At 42.5% G+C, this 16377-nt stretch overlaps 1 protein-coding gene across 4 annotated transcripts; it reads right to left on the bottom strand.

Annotated features, from left to right (window-relative positions):
- Positions 1-5489: 5489 nt before the first annotated feature.
- Positions 5490-15709, bottom strand: msrb3 (methionine sulfoxide reductase B3). 4 transcript variants are annotated; one of them, XM_085376192.1, is made up of 7 exons: positions 15552-15617; positions 9984-10133; positions 9177-9285; positions 8713-8790; positions 8258-8286; positions 7501-7598; positions 5490-6903 (listed from the first exon to the last, which is right to left on the bottom strand). In XM_085376192.1, the coding sequence occupies exons 2-7, from the start codon at positions 10057-10059 to the stop codon at positions 6724-6726; spliced, it is 570 nt and encodes a 189-aa protein (XP_085232318.1). In that variant the 5' UTR covers positions 10060-10133; positions 15552-15617; the 3' UTR covers positions 5490-6723. The 4 variants fall into 4 exon arrangements, with proteins under 4 accessions (XP_085232318.1, XP_085232317.1, XP_085232319.1 ...); XM_085376191.1 differs by lacking the exon at positions 9984-10133 and adding an exon at positions 13418-13530 and having other exon boundaries at positions 15552-15608; XM_085376193.1 differs by lacking the exon at positions 15552-15617 and adding an exon at positions 13418-13438.
- Between the last annotated feature and the right edge of the window lie 668 nt (positions 15710-16377).

A 16377-nucleotide genomic window follows, 5' to 3' on the forward strand; every position in this document is an offset into this window, starting at 1 on the left:
GTAAATACATTTCTAAAGGTGCTATTAATATTAAATTCTCACCAGAGTTGGTTGGTAACAACCCATCCAATCCACGGATGCAAAGAAATCAAACTACAGATGTCCATAAATTAAGGGTAATAATGAGAAATATACTGAAATTGATTTAATACTTCGTAGAAAAGCTTTTGCTGGTGATGACAGTTTCAAGTTGCCTCTTGTATGGAAACTCTAGAGGCATGCAGGTGTGATTTTGGCCCACAAACAGTCAATCCTGAAGGTTATATGGGCCCTGCAAGTCTTGAACAAATATCTACAAACGTTCCAGTTCTAACAGTCAGACAGCTTTTGAATCCCGTTTGGTCCACAGGACAATCTAACATGGCTAGACACCTGAGCCACAGGCAGTTTCTCAGGTTTGCATTCCTGCATTCGCTGGTTCTGTTCCACATTCGGGCACTGGGTTTCTTAGTGAACTTTAAAAAGAGCTCACGAACTCCAAGTCAGCAGATCTCTTTCTTCGATTTGCGACTGGATACATTAGTCGGACCACAGAGGGGCCATGTTTTATCACTGCCTCGCTCAGTTTCAGCTGGGACACAGATGGCATTTCCAAACAATGTTATGGTTACTGGGCACAATGGCATCAACGATTGCTTAGTGCCACTCAGACTGTTAAAGATGGTGGTGGACACTCTCTCACAGCCTGTGTGCATCGTGTCACCTCAGGGGGAGGCTGAGGGTAACTAGATCGTCCCTGGAGGGAGTCCAGGCTCCTGCACCAGGGTCTTAGACTGAGAGGGTGTTGTTTTGCATGGTGTTGTCTTCAACAGCAGTCTTTTACATAAACAGGTAGGGAGGGACGCGGTCCTTTCCTCTGTTAAAGCTGTCTCACTCTCTGTTGTTATGGTGCAGTGTTTGTTTTCTGCCTGTAAGAGCTGCTCATGTTCCAGGCCATCTGACCCTGAGGCCAGACCTTCTCTTAGCAGCTACATCTCCTCCTCATATTGGCTTTGATGAGGTGACACCAGCTGCACATGTCCTTGCCATAGATTTTTTGAAAGGGGCTAGCGTCCCTTCATGGGCCTTGACTTCTGTGCTGGATGCCCTTTGTGGCCCTCGCTCTTTGAACTCATGGATTCTGTGGATATGACATTTCTTTCATATAAGTAGGGATGGGTATCGAAACCCGGTTCTTGTTGAGAACCGGTTCCCACTGTTTCAGTTCCTTGGAATCGTTTGCCATTTTTGCAAACGATTCCCTTATCGATTCCAGTTTCCCCGAATGACGTCACCACGTTGCGGAGCGTCATTTACCTGGCAGGAAACACGGCGCCTAAGCGGCTCAAACGCTCAAAAGTTTGGTTATACTTTACGAGAACGGATGACAACAGGGCAACTTGCAATACTTGAAAAGTAGATATTTCATTTAAGGGAGGAAACACTACGAACATGCAAAAGCATTTGCTCACAAACACGCGATGACCTTAAATGAATGTCGTGTTTTTAATTCCGGACTCGTGAATCTCAACCAGCAGCAGCGGTAACGTTTGCACGTCCTCTCCCGTTAATGCGGCAGGTAAATAATCAACTAACAGTGCATATTATGTTAGCGCGATCTGCCTTATTACAAACCTGCCATTACTGTGCATTTAGTGACCATGATGACAGACAGAGTCTGGCTCAGATGCTGGCAGTTCTCGCTGCAGTCTGCCGGTAGCGTCTCCTTTCAGGCCAGGATAGACGAACGTCACCGAGCAGTGACTCAGTTTGTGGTCAAAGGTTTGCACCCGTTTGCCACAGCAAATGATTTTCAGTAAGTGAATGTGTTTAATTGTAGGCAGGGACATTACTGGATATTCTTGTGTAATTGCTACAGAATAATTGATGTCATACTTTGTTATTGCTACCAGTGTTGGTCAAGTAACTTGAAAAAAGTAATCAGTAACTAATTACTGATTACTTCCCCCAAAAAAGTAATCCCGTTACTTTACTGATTACTTATTTTCAAAAGTAATTAATTACTTAGTTACTTTTTAAAAACACGATTTACAACCTGAAGAGGTGATAAAGCGATAGATCTTTCAGCCCAATTCTACTTTTTCTGCATAATCCATCATACAAAATGTAATCAAATGGAAAAGTTTCTTTTTAAAACTTGTTTTATTAGTTTTAATCTTTTAACTTTATGCATCAAGCAAAAATGTAATTATATGCAACATTCTCTGACTTGAATAAATTAGTTTAACATTTAAACCTATTTTCTGCACATTCCAGCACATAAAATAAAATATTTTTTGTGTTTACACTCACTCTTTCAAATAGATGCAAGTAAAACACAGCAGAAAATAAATAAAGTCAAAGACTCAGCGGTCCTGTTGCTCTATTTTCACCTGTAAAGCAGGAGTGGGGTAGGCGGAGGTTTACCCTGGTGCAGGTGTGCCGCGGTCAGTGGAAGAATCCGCGAGTTTCTCTGTGAGTTTCCCATTACGTCGTAGCTACTCGGTGCTTGTTTGGAAGTTTAGGGGTTTTTTCGCTGTAAAAAGAAGTTTTCTTCCCACGCACAGCGGACACTAATGTTTTTGTCACTTTTTATGGAATCAAACTCAAAGTAAGGTCAGTACTTCCACGCTGTAAACGCTGCACGCTCATACTCTCTCTGCACTCGATATGTGATCCACTGTTGATCTGCACACAGCTGTTGTCACGAACGTCGCACTCGCTTACGTCACTGTCATGAGACATTCTCGCAAAAAATCACGGTTTTAGTAACACAGTAACGCAGCGTGCCTAAAAAATTAGTTATTGAAAGTGAAAAAATTAGTTATTGAAAGTAACGGTAATTAACGGTAATTAACGGTAAGTAACGGTAATCTAATTACCGTTTTTGCAATAGTAATCCCTTACTTTACTCGTTACTTGAAAAAAGTAATCTGATTACAGTAACACCCATCTCTGATTGCTACAGAAGAATATTTATTTTATTATTTTACATTTACAATTTTTTTTCCTGGGGACCCTGTGACACCCCATTAAAGAGCCGTGGGCTGGATCTCTTAAGATCTGTTAGGTTTGTAAGGCCATGTTACTCCTAAATTTCTATCTTGTTCAAAGAGAAGATATAAAACAAAGTTCTAAGCTAATCGACCTTAGTGTTCTCCTTTTTTAAAAAGAATCGATAAAGAATCGATAAAGAATCGAATCGTTAAACAGAATCGAAAATGGAATCGGAATCGTGAAAATCTTATCAGTACCCATCCCTACATATAAGACTGCATTGCTTCTCACTTTCTGTTGCGCCTGAACACTGCATATTTACCCAGGGTTATTCCTGCAGCTTATAGCTTTATGGAATTTGAGCTTCTGAGCTTTTGCTTCTCTCCTTCTGCATCTGAGGAGCAGAGGAGTTTCCATTGTGTGTCCGTTGCGTGTGCTACATATACCTACATTGACCACACTCAGAATGTGCAATGTGTGACCTGCCAGCTCTGTCTAAACAGAGACTCACTCTCCTGCTGGATTACAGAAGTTCATCCGTCTACAGCACCAAAGGTCTTGCTTTGCCTCAGGATGTGAGAATGGCAACCTCGGTGTCTAGTCTGTGGGAGGTGTATATATGTCCCATACTATATGTGATGTACCATATAGTGAATCAGCTGTGAGGTTCAGTATGTTCCCCAAACCACCGACCTTTCAATTAGATGACCTGCTGCAGCCACCCCAGCGTCAGTTAAATGCGATGAATGTAACTAGTTTAACACTAATTCAAAGGTAAAGATTCAGAATGAGGTTGATTTTATTTTTAAATAGACTGTTTGAAAAAGTTAAAGGAACACTTTGAAAATACATCAGATTTCAATGGAAAATAAAATTAATTCCTTCACTTAGGCGGCCTCAGTGTGGTTCTGTTGGCTTCAACACGTCTGGCAGTGGCATGTATTGATGTGCCATCCTGAAAGAGCTGGACTACCTGTGGAATCTCTCTGTGATCTACACACCCTGTCAGGCTACCAGTAGTGACACTGACCCAGCCAAATGCAAAAATAGTGTGAAAACACTTGGAAAAGATGAGGAGGGTTGAATTCCTGCCATTCAGGACATTTATCTTCAGCGATGCCTCCGTAAAGCACAGAGCATCATCAAGGACCACAGCCACCCAGCACATCAGCTGTTCTCCTCTGGCAGACGTTACAGGAGTCTGTCTGCTCCGACTACAAGACTTAAAAACAGTTTCTACCATCGAGCCATACGACACCTCAACCACAACACTTACACACACACACAGGACGCACTCAGAAGCTACCTGCAGCTTCACAAGTACTCTGTATAATCTGCACTGCTCACTTCACTTTATTGGTATTTTTTTAAAGTGCAATACTGTACTAACTGCCAATAAAACCTTTGTGCTGTTCAGTCTGTGCTGCTGCTCATTCCTGCCACTGTGCAATATCCCATTTGCCCCCCCCCCCCCCCCCCCCAACATTCCTATTTAAGATTTTCTTTATTTAATCACTAGGGTTTACATAATATTTATATATACATAAATTTTAGTCTGTTAACTAAATGTAATTTAGTGCTTTTAAAGTTTATGTTTTAAATCACGTTAAAGGAAGGACATAAAGAGAGCGGTGACAGGGTCTGTCAACAATGGTGACAATGGTTGAAGTTACAAGTCATCTCAGAGGATGTGACACCCAGAAAGAGAGGGGGGGGGACCCAGTACAAACGTTTGGTGCAGAACAGTTTTCCATCCCATTGTCTTAAAGAAGATTGGATCTCAGAGGTCACAGCTGCTTATTTTCAACACCACAGCCTCCCTGAGTGTTGTTGCTTACTAAGTTCATCTCTGTATGACATGCTGTCCTGCTAGAAGTAGACATCAACTGATTAGTGTGGATAAAGTTCAGCTCAAACTGGTTTCTTGAACATGACAGTGGGTTCAGTGGACTCAAATGGGTTCCAAAGTCTTGACCCAAAAGAACACCTTATAAATGGGTTCCAACACATTTGCATCAGTGATGTACGGCTAACAAATCTACAGCATCTGTGTGATGTTACCACGTTAATATGGGCCACAATCTCTGACCAGTGTTTCCAGTAATGTTGAAGCAATTCCATGAAGAATTAAGGCACTTCTGGAAGGTCTAGTCCGGTTCTAGCAAGGTGTTCTTAATCAAAAGGCCAGCGAGTACAAACAGCCTACTTGGCCATGACCGTCCAGCTTTTGGACTAGTGGACTGGTCCACCAACCGTGCACCTCAGCAGGTTCAGACATACGGTGAGTGTTCAAGGCAACTGAAGTAATCAGACTACAAAAAGATAACAGGTACTGATAGAAAGAACACTTTGTATAAAGTTTAATGTTCACAAAAACAATTAATAGTTTCATGTTGGGTTTTGCTATACCTGCTTCACACTTTCATTGCCTAATCGTAACATCTACTCTTACCAGAAGAAGCCTTTGTTGCTCTTTGTGATACTAGAAGATAAAACTCACAGCAAGCAGCGTTCAGCTCACTGGTCCAGCCCTTAACAACCGTCTCGTGTTGCCTTGTGGTCCCTTGGGAACTACCCACAAATACGTTACAGTTTCAAATATACAAGCAGCAAGTCATAGTGTTGGATACTTTTTATTCACCAGTTAACTATTTCAATTCACACTGTGACCAAAAACTGCAAATATTTCCCAAGGTAGAGCTAAAGAAGGAGCAAGTGTATATATCATTAATAAAATATAAGTGTGCAACCATGTCTTCAAAAATATATGGTCATAAAATCTAATCATTTCAAAGTGACGATATAACAATGTCTACATGTTTGTGTGTGCATGCCTACAAACCAGATCATGTTTAATTCTGCAGACACAATCCAAATACAGACACAGGAAATGAAAGGTTTTGGGTGGATGAAGCTGATCAGCCATACCATGAACATGTAGGGACAAGTTTTTGAATCCAGGAACAATCAGTGAGCAGCAGAGCAGCGCCACAGTGTTGATGAAAAAATACAAAGAAGGTCAGAAAGATCTAGAGAACGCACGAGAGAGGAAGTGCATGAGGATAGCAAGGCACCTGGGGTCAGGTAAGACAGGTTCATGGTGGGGGTGAGATTATATCAGGGCTGTGAGCCCGTCCTCGTTTGCAGGGGACGGAGGTGGACAGATGAGGTCAGACAGAAGTCTCCATGACTGCAATAGTTGGGATCTGTACTGAGAGTAGGGAGCCGGCAGGTGAGCCCCCACAAAGGTGGAGGTATGTGCTAAAGACACGAGGAATGAATGCTGGGTTTTCTTCCTGGATGGGCAGGATAACATGGGCAGGACATTTGCAGAGGAGGGACGGTGCAGGCAGGAGGCAAAGAGGAAGACCAGAGTGAAGATTGATGAATGTAGAGGAGGACATGCAGAGGGTTGGTGTGACAGAACGAGACGACAGCAGTTTGTTTTTAAAATCCAAAGTCAATCCATTAACCAAATTTTAATAAGTGAGAGTAACAAGAACTTTAAATGAAGTGTGTTCCTGTGCGCATCATTAAATGATTGAAAACAGCTTATTTTTCCTCTAATCTTTTCCTTATCTGCATCTCAAAAAGAAATACACAACTTCCTTCTTGCATGACTGTTCACAGAGAATATTTGGTCAGTGGCTGAATCCTGAACATCACCGCATAATCACCTGTTTCTTACACAGTAAGTCAGAATAGAACTAATCTCAGGGGCTTTCTTCTTCTTTCCTCTGTTTTTCTTTACAGCTCAGTCTTCTCATCGCTCGCAGAGCTACTGGCAGCTCCACCCTCAGCTTCACCCCTGGAGGCAGAGGGCGCGGTGTCTTTAGGCTGAAACGCCAGTGAGGCAGAATTGATGCAGTATCGCTTCCCTGTGGGTCTCGGACCGTCGTCAAACAGGTGTCCCAGATGAGCTCCACACTGAAGCAGAAAGGAAGAGATTTACTCCTGATCCTGATAAATGGCAACGATATTCTCCACATGACTTTATTTGCATCATTTTGGTGAAAATTCAGTCGCCAAGAACAGAGACTGTTTGAAAGCAGTCTGATTCTGATCCGGTGGCAAATGTTATGCTTTCTAAAAACCCTTCAGCTACATTTTGTTGAGCCTGGGTCACAGTGAACGTAACGACTGGTGAAACATAGAAACATGAGTGCTGTGAGTCACGTTTTTGTGAGTCATACTGAATCTTGGCAAACGTTGATCTGAGAGAAACGATGTGTTTCTGTCTAATTGAAAATAGCGATCAGTAACAGTAACACAGCCTAAAATGATTCAGTGCATGAATACATCTAAGTTTCATCCACTTTAGTGCCCAGTGGGTAGCACCTCGGGCTAACAGCTTGTGTCCCTGTGTTTGTGTGGCTTCCTCCCACAGTCCAAACACATGCAGTGGGGTTAGGTCACCTGGCCCACAGGTGTGACAGTGGATGGTTGTCTGTCTGTGTCAGCCCTGTGACAGACTGACGACCTCGTAGTAGAAGAGTAAACAACAGCTGTTGATGACGAGTTTACCTGACTGCAAGTAGCCTCTACTCTGTGCATCCCATAGGAGAAGTCATCAGCCTTAGTAATGGATTCCTCCTTCATGAGGTCGCTGAAGGATGGCCAACCTGTAACCATGACAGCATCACGTCGTCTAGTAACAACACGCTGCATCATCATCTGTAACATTGTAGCTACGTTTGTCTGTCGGAGTTACTGTGAATCTCTTTTACAGAGTCGGTTGTTTGTTTACATGAAGTGAAACTTTGTTTTCTATCAAACCAGCTCAGAGCTTTTAGTCAGAAGCAGATTTAACGATATTTATTTTCATATTCATGGACCTGAAAACTTTACAACAATGCATAACAAAAGAGACATCCAGCCAAGTGTAATGACCATCACTTCGACATGAACTACGACGCACTACAGCCACGTATGATTGTGTTGATCCACAGTTTCATTCTTTCTGTTCAGCAGCTGTAAAATATTCATCTTGTTTGTCTAGTGGAAATAAACTATAATAACAGAAGTGTTGGACCACACCGTATTGTTATTGATGTGTTTATAAAAGTTGTTCCAACATTTACAAAAGACTGATAAACAAGTCAGAAACTCCTGCGGCTACACGTCTGCCTGTTGTTGACCGTGTCCCACATTCAGCTTGTTTCCTGCGTGCTGTACAGTATCAGTTTAAGGCAGTAAGAGCTCGTTCTTAGCACACACGTAGCTTTACATACAGTACATTCAAATAATCTTTTACATTTTTAAAATGTGAAGTTTAACTTACCTGATCCGGAGTCAAATTTAGAGTTGGAACTACGAGAGAAAATAAAAATGCCATGAAGAAAAATACTGGTTTGTGTCTTATTCGCCATATTATTTTAAACTGTAGTGGCGTGCTACGTCTCCTACTGTCAGCTGTTCTACTGACCTTTACGTTTTTACCCCACAGCCATCAAAAGCTGATGGCGTACTGGCGACCTCAAGTACAAGGTCAAGTTTTCAGAAATTCTTGTGAATGTGACAACTGAAGGAGGAAGTCACCTGGGATTTTCACATTAATACCAAAGTTACATCTACTGAAACTCTCAGATGAGCTTGACCAGAACTATGCTATGATTTCACCTTTATCCCACAGGTGCCCGTGTACAGAGGCTGAGGGGCAGCAGGCGAGTACGTATGCACACGGCAGCACTGAAGCACTGCGCTAACAGTCACACAACAACAGCAGGGCAGTCTTACCTGAACAGGGCCGACCCACAGACGACACAGGCGTAGGTCCCTTCATCTGTTTGATACGCGAACTCTCCACTGAAGGCGCTGTGGAAAAGAACGAAGTGAAACTTCACGACACTGACTTCATTTAGCTGTGATGCACTTCAGTTCGGACCTTTCAGCGCACTGAGGCGACTGTTGTTGGAACTGTGTAAATAAAACTGATCCCAGTCCTGTTCATGTAACTGAACAACAAGCGGATTGATTTTATCTGGTAATAACTTAGATCAAGTAGTAAAACATCACCATAAATGATGTAAGCAATAATCTGTCAGCTGGCAGCAACTATAAGCTGACAGTTTCATGATTTAGTTTCAAATACTGAACGGGTTGAAGTACGGCTTCCAGAGTAACTTCTGTGATTACATCGACCAGGTCACAGTTTTTACATAATGAACCTCAGTGGTTTATTTTGAAAAACTAACTTGTACCTCTCAGTTCCTCTTTCCTGGGTCACATGGTACTGCATTGGTGTGAGGCGCTGTCTCAGCTCCTCCTGTGTGAACCTCAGAGGCCATGTCCTTTTAGTCCTACATGCTCCTGAGAGGTCAGGCACAGAGAGCAACAAGTATTAACTACACTGCACACCGTCATATAAACAACATGAATACATCTAAGAGCAGGTGGATCAATAAAAAACAGATTGTGCTACAGTTGAGATGAATAAGCTGGATTGTTTACACCTCAACAATCAAAATGTTCCAAATGGATTTCTACAAATGGATCATATCCACCTGAGAAGCTCTGTATTTATGTACGAACTGAAGGAAAGGTGCAAGGCTTTTACGGAGATGCTCCTCTGGGTTGACAGAGAACATATGTGCATGTTGGTAAAACTGGCTGTCCAGGAAAACAAAAAACACACTGGCACCATTTCAGACTGCAAGAATCTACGAGCAGGATGTGGTGCAACGTCACAAACAAAATCACTCAGTGCATGCAAGCTGCAAGAAAGCCAAGCGGTGAATCGTTTATCTGTTAGACTAGCAGGTCAGAGACTAAAGACGAGTTACAGTGGTTGCACTCATTTTTCAGCCAAATCTAGGACCTGGCAACACATGAAGCAGCTCTTACAGGATGAAGTTTACTGGAAAACACAAACTGGCACCAAGTCTGTGTTTGTCAAACATCTATCAGTGCAAAATCTTGGAAAAATGTAAAGTCAGGCTGACACACCAGGAGTGTTAAAGTTTTAGTGAGGCAAAGCAGAGCAGGCACACAGCACCCAATCAGTGGACCTGAGGGAAGACTGCAGGACCTCAGAGCTACAGGCTGACTCTTGGTTATTAGATGCAGCAGATTGAAGCCCGACATGGATGTTGGAGAAACGTATTCCACCCAGCACTAGAACCAAACACCCCTTAGCAGGGTTGCAACCAAGGACTGGGCTGTATGAAGAGTAGCAGACAGAGGGTGAAACAACATCACGAGCAGTTACAAACGAACAGAGTCTCAGATGAGATGACCTGATGACCCAGCAGAGAATGTCAGACTGCTACAGTACGAGACTACAGGCAGCAGCTTCTACAATTTAACAGTCGTTTACAGCCTTAAACATTCATGTACATATGAATTCTCTGAGAGAGGTTATCACAACATGAGCAGGTCTGCCTCGTTCAAGTACGGGATAACATCAACGAGGCTATCACGTTATAATTCAGACTTTCATAAACACTATCATTACAGAAATGTTAACTTAAGTAAAGAACTGTGCAAAACTCGGTGCAACGACTTATTGAAACATGCAAACATAAATGAAATACATCATATACGGCACAAGTGACGTGTACAGAGTGCGACCCCCTTTATTCTCCGCACATCCTGAACGCTCTTAGGCAGTTAATGTCTTGAAGCAGTCTTCAGGAACCCGTCTCTACACTTATCAAAGGACATTACGAGGCTTTCTGGATGTTGACTCCCTTTGATTACGTGATCCCAGACTCCTTTGTGACCAATAATGTTCCATCGTGTTTGAGATCACAGTCGTGCTGCAGATTGAATCCAGTCAGAGGCTTTTCAAAAGATACTTGATGGGGATTATAATCTGACAGTACTTTCCTGCCTTCATTATTCTGTTAGCTTTGACAAGACGGCCAAACACCACAAGTGGACAAACCGCCCCAAACAATGACACAGCCTCCCCCACGGTGTTCTGCAGATGGCTGTTATACCTCATTACTAATGACAATTGAACCAAATATTTCACATTCAGATTCCTCGTCCATGACGCCGACTTCATGAACCGTTACTCAATGAGAGCTTGTCGCTGATTTTCAGCAGAGATCTTGTGTAATATGGTTTACCTCAGCGTTTCTGACACGCTGCTAATACAAAGTGCATCAATGCCTTAAAACTGGTTCTTTACCAGGCTGTCCGTCATCTGTAGACACAATATTGGATTAGATCTTTTTTTACAGATGAACTCAGTGCTGTGAAAACAGATACAAGCTTTCTGAAAGTGTAGAAAACTGCTCACAGATGTTTTTAATGTCAGGGAGGCGCGTGTCGTTCCTTGTAGTGATATTCAGCTGTTGACAACTGTCGCGCAGCCTGTTAGTAGGCCCTCGATTGTGCTTCTGCGGAAGGTTGAGGAGATGTTGGCGTTCAAGCCAAACCTCCTAAGCCTCCTTTAGAAAGTATAAGCGCTGACACACCTCCCTGACTACACTGTCCATGAGTCCTGGAGATGTCCTTGATAATGTTCCCGTCGAGGAACCTAAGCACCGCTGATGTGGGTGGGCAGGTGTTCTTCTCTTTGGTCCAACATCAACTTCTTTGTTTTGCTGACGTTGAGAGAAACGGTTGTTGTCCTGGCACCAGCTGTTTAGTGCCTACACCTCACCTCTGTAGATTGTCTCATCATTGTATTACAAAACATTACAAGACATCCTGGTGTGTTCAAGCCGTCTTTTACATGTCTTGATGCACGCTCAATCATCCAAGTCAATCCCAGAAGGTTGATTCTGTTCATCTGGATGTTTTCAATGGAGAAACGTTTCAGCATCATCATCATCAGGTGACTGCTTCAGTCTCACCTGGCTGCAGGTTTCCAACCTTATAAATAGGGCTGCCACAAACGATTATTTTGATAGTCGACTAGTCACCGATTATTTTTGCAATTAGTCGACTAATCAGCTCATCATCCATTGGACGTTAAACGTACAGCTTATTGCACCAGCAGCATCTGCTCTTATATAACTATCATTAGCTTACAGCTTTAAGTGTGTAAGGTCTGTGCTAACTAAAAATAAAGACAAGATGATAGTTTATTCAATTTTAATGAAATTTGCAGATTGTTTCGGTGAAGTTTAATAAACTCCTTGCTATCTAAACTATAACAGGACACCGGAGAAAATTCTCGAGCATCTCACACTTCTGATAATCAGCTGTCTGCTTGAGGTTTATTCAGCTGTGTAAAAACTATAACTTTAATCTCAGCCAAACCGATTTACTCAGGAACAAATAAAACACTGAAAAAAGCCAAACAACAACATTTAAGTTATCTAAGTGACTCATATATCATGTTTAACCTGTACGGAGCCCCCCAGGGGACATGGGAGAAAAAAAAATTACGGAGGAAAAAAAAAAAAATTAGGGAGGAAAAAAAAAAATTAGGGAGGAAAAAAAATTAAGACGGACTTTTGCGAGATCTCGCAATACTTTTGCGAGATCTCGCAAAAGTTTTAGCCACATTTTTCGGAGGCCGCCAGCTCGAAGCCGACCGGGAGGTCGAGGCACGATGTGCCGGGAAAGCGGTGTTCCTCCCGGCTGTAGTAGGTCTCGACCTCCCGTTAGCTTCGAGCTAGTGGGTGTCAGATCTCCAAAAACGTCGGAGCACTTTTGCAAATATGTGATGTCTTGTAAACCGAGCAGGTATCTGACGTTTACACAACTACATTCACGCCTCAAAATATCTTAAAAGTGTATTTTGTGACCCAGAAAGAGTAATATTACAACTAACAGCTGCCGCCATTGTTGGAAACTGAGCTGGGCTGCGCTATGAATTCTGGGACACAGCTTCTTCTTCTTCGGGGTTTAACGGCAGCCGGCATCCTTGTACATGCAGTGCTGCCATCTTCTGTTTCAGTCCGTTATTACACTCTTAAATCCTGCTACTTATTCCTGCGTCTTTTGGGATCTTACAAAGCTTCAAACGACGCGTCGACTATTAAATCAGTCGTCGACGATTTTAATAGTCGACTAATCGTGGCAGCCCTACTTAAAAACAGCACATTTGCATAAAGACTGAAACCAGCACCACTGGCTCTTAAACAGGTCATTATTTAGCTCAAACCCATCCAGCACACTAGTCGCGGCTCTACTGTACGATCGGTACTTTAATACTTCAAGCCCAGTTCTGGTGACGATGTTTCCATCAGTGGGTCCTGACACATTAAAACCACAGCACTTCAGTAGCCTACTTATCATCTCTTTATAAATGCTTGTGTTTGCAGCTGACACAGCTGTATGCATGGTTTATGTAGCACTAAGGTGTGTTGATATTTTTGGTCATAATGTACAGTACGTATACGGTATGCTTTTAAGCACTGGATTACATTAGATTGATTGAAACACACAGCTTCTTTGACTAAATAAGAACCACAGCCAACGTTGGTTATATGGATGATTTTACACCTAAACTAACAGGTTACTCTAGACGAGCAGCAGGTACCTAGAAGAGCAGCAGGCAATGCAGGGTGGCAGACTGAGCTGCTACCCTGCCTGAGGGCATGATGCAGGGCCACAAAAAGGCCACGTCTGACGAGGACAGCCATAACAGTCACACTGAAGACAGAGAGAGAGAGAAAAGAGGACTATCATATTTGGATTATTTTATTAACCCCAGAAAACATGTATGAATGGGATCTACTGGCTGTGATTCATAAGTTAAACTGTTTTGAGGTAAGTTCTGTGGGTAAATACTGCTGAACACCAGCATGGCTGCATTTAACTATTTACTATGAATTCTTGTTGAAACAGCTGTTTCGTGGCTGCAGGAGCTGATCCATGTCTCTCTATCACACACACACACACACACACACACACACACACACACACACACACACACACACACACACACACTCTCTCTCTCTCTTCTAATACATTTTGAAATTCATCTTGTAAATTGTGCGTTTGTGTGACATATGTGTGTTATAGGTAATGAAATACTTTTTATAGTACTGTGTGAAAGTGGCCTGTAATGTAAAATGGTTACATTATATACACACGTGTGGAAAGCACAGAGTTTTGCTTCAGAGTGGATAAGGGACAGCATTACATACGTCCATTCAAACTGTAAATACAGGTTTCAGCTTAGAGCTCTGGGTGCTCCCAGGAACTGCACACCCAGCAGTGCGAGAGCAGCCACGGGGCTGGTGCTTCATGTCGGGAACGCAGCTACACGAAACCCTCCAACTGTGACAATTCGTGAGATTTTCACCAGATACGTCATGATGGCGACCAGAGATGGGCAGTAACGCGTTACTTGTAACGCGTTACTGTAATCTGATTACTTTTTTCAAGTAACGAGTAAAGTAAGGGATTACTATTGCAAAATCGGTAATTAGATTACCGTTACTTTCCCGTAGGAACGCTGCGTTACTGCGTTACTAAAACCGTGATTTTTTTTGCGAGAATGTCTCATGACAGTGACGTAAGCAAGTGCGACGTTGGTGACAGCAGCTGTGTGCAGATCAACAATGGATAATATATCGAGTGCGGGAGAGAGTATGCGCGTGCAGCGTTTAAAGTGTGGAAGTACTGACCTTACTTTGAGTTTGATTCCATAAAAAGTGACAAAAACATTAGTGTCCGCTGTGCGTGGGAAGAAAACTTCTTTTTACAGCGAAAAAAACCCCTAAACTTCCGAGCAAGCACCGAGTAGCTACGACATGATGGGAAACTCACAGAGACACTCGCGCGGATTCTTCAACTGACCGCAGCACACCTGCACCAGGGTAACCCTCCGCCTACCCTGCTCCTGCTTTACAGGTGAAAATAGAGCAAAAGGACCGCTGAGTCTTTGACTTTATTTATTTTCTGCTGTGTTTTACTTGCATCTATTTGAAAGACTGAGTGTAAACACAAAAAATATTTTATTTTATGTGCTGGAATGTGTAGAAAATAGGTTTAAATGTTAAACTAATTTATTCAAGTCAGAGAATGTTGCATATAATTAAATGTTTTGCTTGATGCATAAAGTTAAAAGATTAAAACTGATAAAACAAGTTAAAAAAAGAGACTTTTCCATTTGATTACATTTTGTATGATGGATTATGTAGAAAAAGTAGAATTGGGCTGAAAGATCTATCGCTTTATCACCTCTTCAGGTTGTAAATCGTGTTTTTAAAAAGTAACTAAGTAACTAAGTAATTAATTACTTTTGAAAATAAGTAATCAGTAAAGTAACGGGATTACTTTTTTGGGGGAGTAATCAGTAATTAGTTACTGATTACTTTTTTCAAGTAACTTGACCAACACTGATGGCGACACCTTCGGCCACTAGATGTCAGTTAGGTGTAGCACCGTGGATTACGTCACGAGTGGGATTATGTAACACGCACCACATTTACCGATATTTGCAGCAAGTATGCACTCAGTAGGAAACGAGGACACGCGTGTTAAAGTTATTCCACACTCCCACCCGTCTCTGCCCGCCGAGCATATCCCCATCTTAATATTCGGTCTTCATTTGGAAACTAAATCGTTTCAATGTTCGCCCCGTTTTTAAAATCTGAGTGTTTTACATTCGTACAGTCCCCGATGGACGAAGACATTCCCGGTTTACTAACAACGCGGTAACGTACCAGCGAGGAGCAGCAGCAGGACCGCGACGCTGACGAGCGGCTGGCGGCGGAAGGAGCTCCCCGTGCCGGCGACTCTTCGGAGCATAAGCCAGCTGACGTCATAGGCAAACAGCGGAAGGTTATCGGCGCAACCAAACATGCGTCCGGGTAAAACGACCTGCACATGTCCAATTATGGCCACGACTTCACTCGGCGACTCCAAGCCCCTCCCCCTTCACGGTCCCGCGAGCTACCGTTCCATAATTCCAACCACGGACGGTATTCCCGGTTTTTCCGGAGTTGTTAAAGCGGCAGCTTTGAATTAAAATAAATAAAATGTATAAACTCTTTCCGTCTCGCGTACAAACGGCAGAAAACACACACACGTGTACAAATATAAAAACTAATAAACCTTTAATATGAGCAGTTTGTACAATTTACAAATCGCATTAAAATGTCTGAAATTATTTGCAAATCCCAAAGTCGAACCACACCCATACAAGAGAAATCAAACTGCATATAATGGCATATTTGAGTTATATCAATACACAGGGTTTACATAAAACATCAGGTGTATGCGTTTAAGCAGAGGAGCCATCACATGAAACACTGACATGCAGCCCCTGTAATCACTGTGGCGGACACGTACAAAAATAGATTACACTGATGCACTAACAACTGGCTGATTTCTGAAAAGTCTTTATTTATGTTGTACACGTCCTGACAATATAAGGTCATCCCTGATGGAGGAAAAGATATTTAACCGGTCCAGCGACATAAGAATATATCAGCTCGGTTGTCAAAAATTAAATAAATACAAGCTTTTGGTTTCATATCAAAAGAAACT

The sequence above is a fragment of the Diplotaxodon limnothrissa genome, linkage group LG17, assembly GCF_057381915.1.
Source record: "Diplotaxodon limnothrissa isolate DT_005_m linkage group LG17, D_limnothrissa_male_GT1.1, whole genome shotgun sequence".
Taxonomy (NCBI): domain Eukaryota; kingdom Metazoa; phylum Chordata; class Actinopteri; order Cichliformes; family Cichlidae; genus Diplotaxodon; species Diplotaxodon limnothrissa.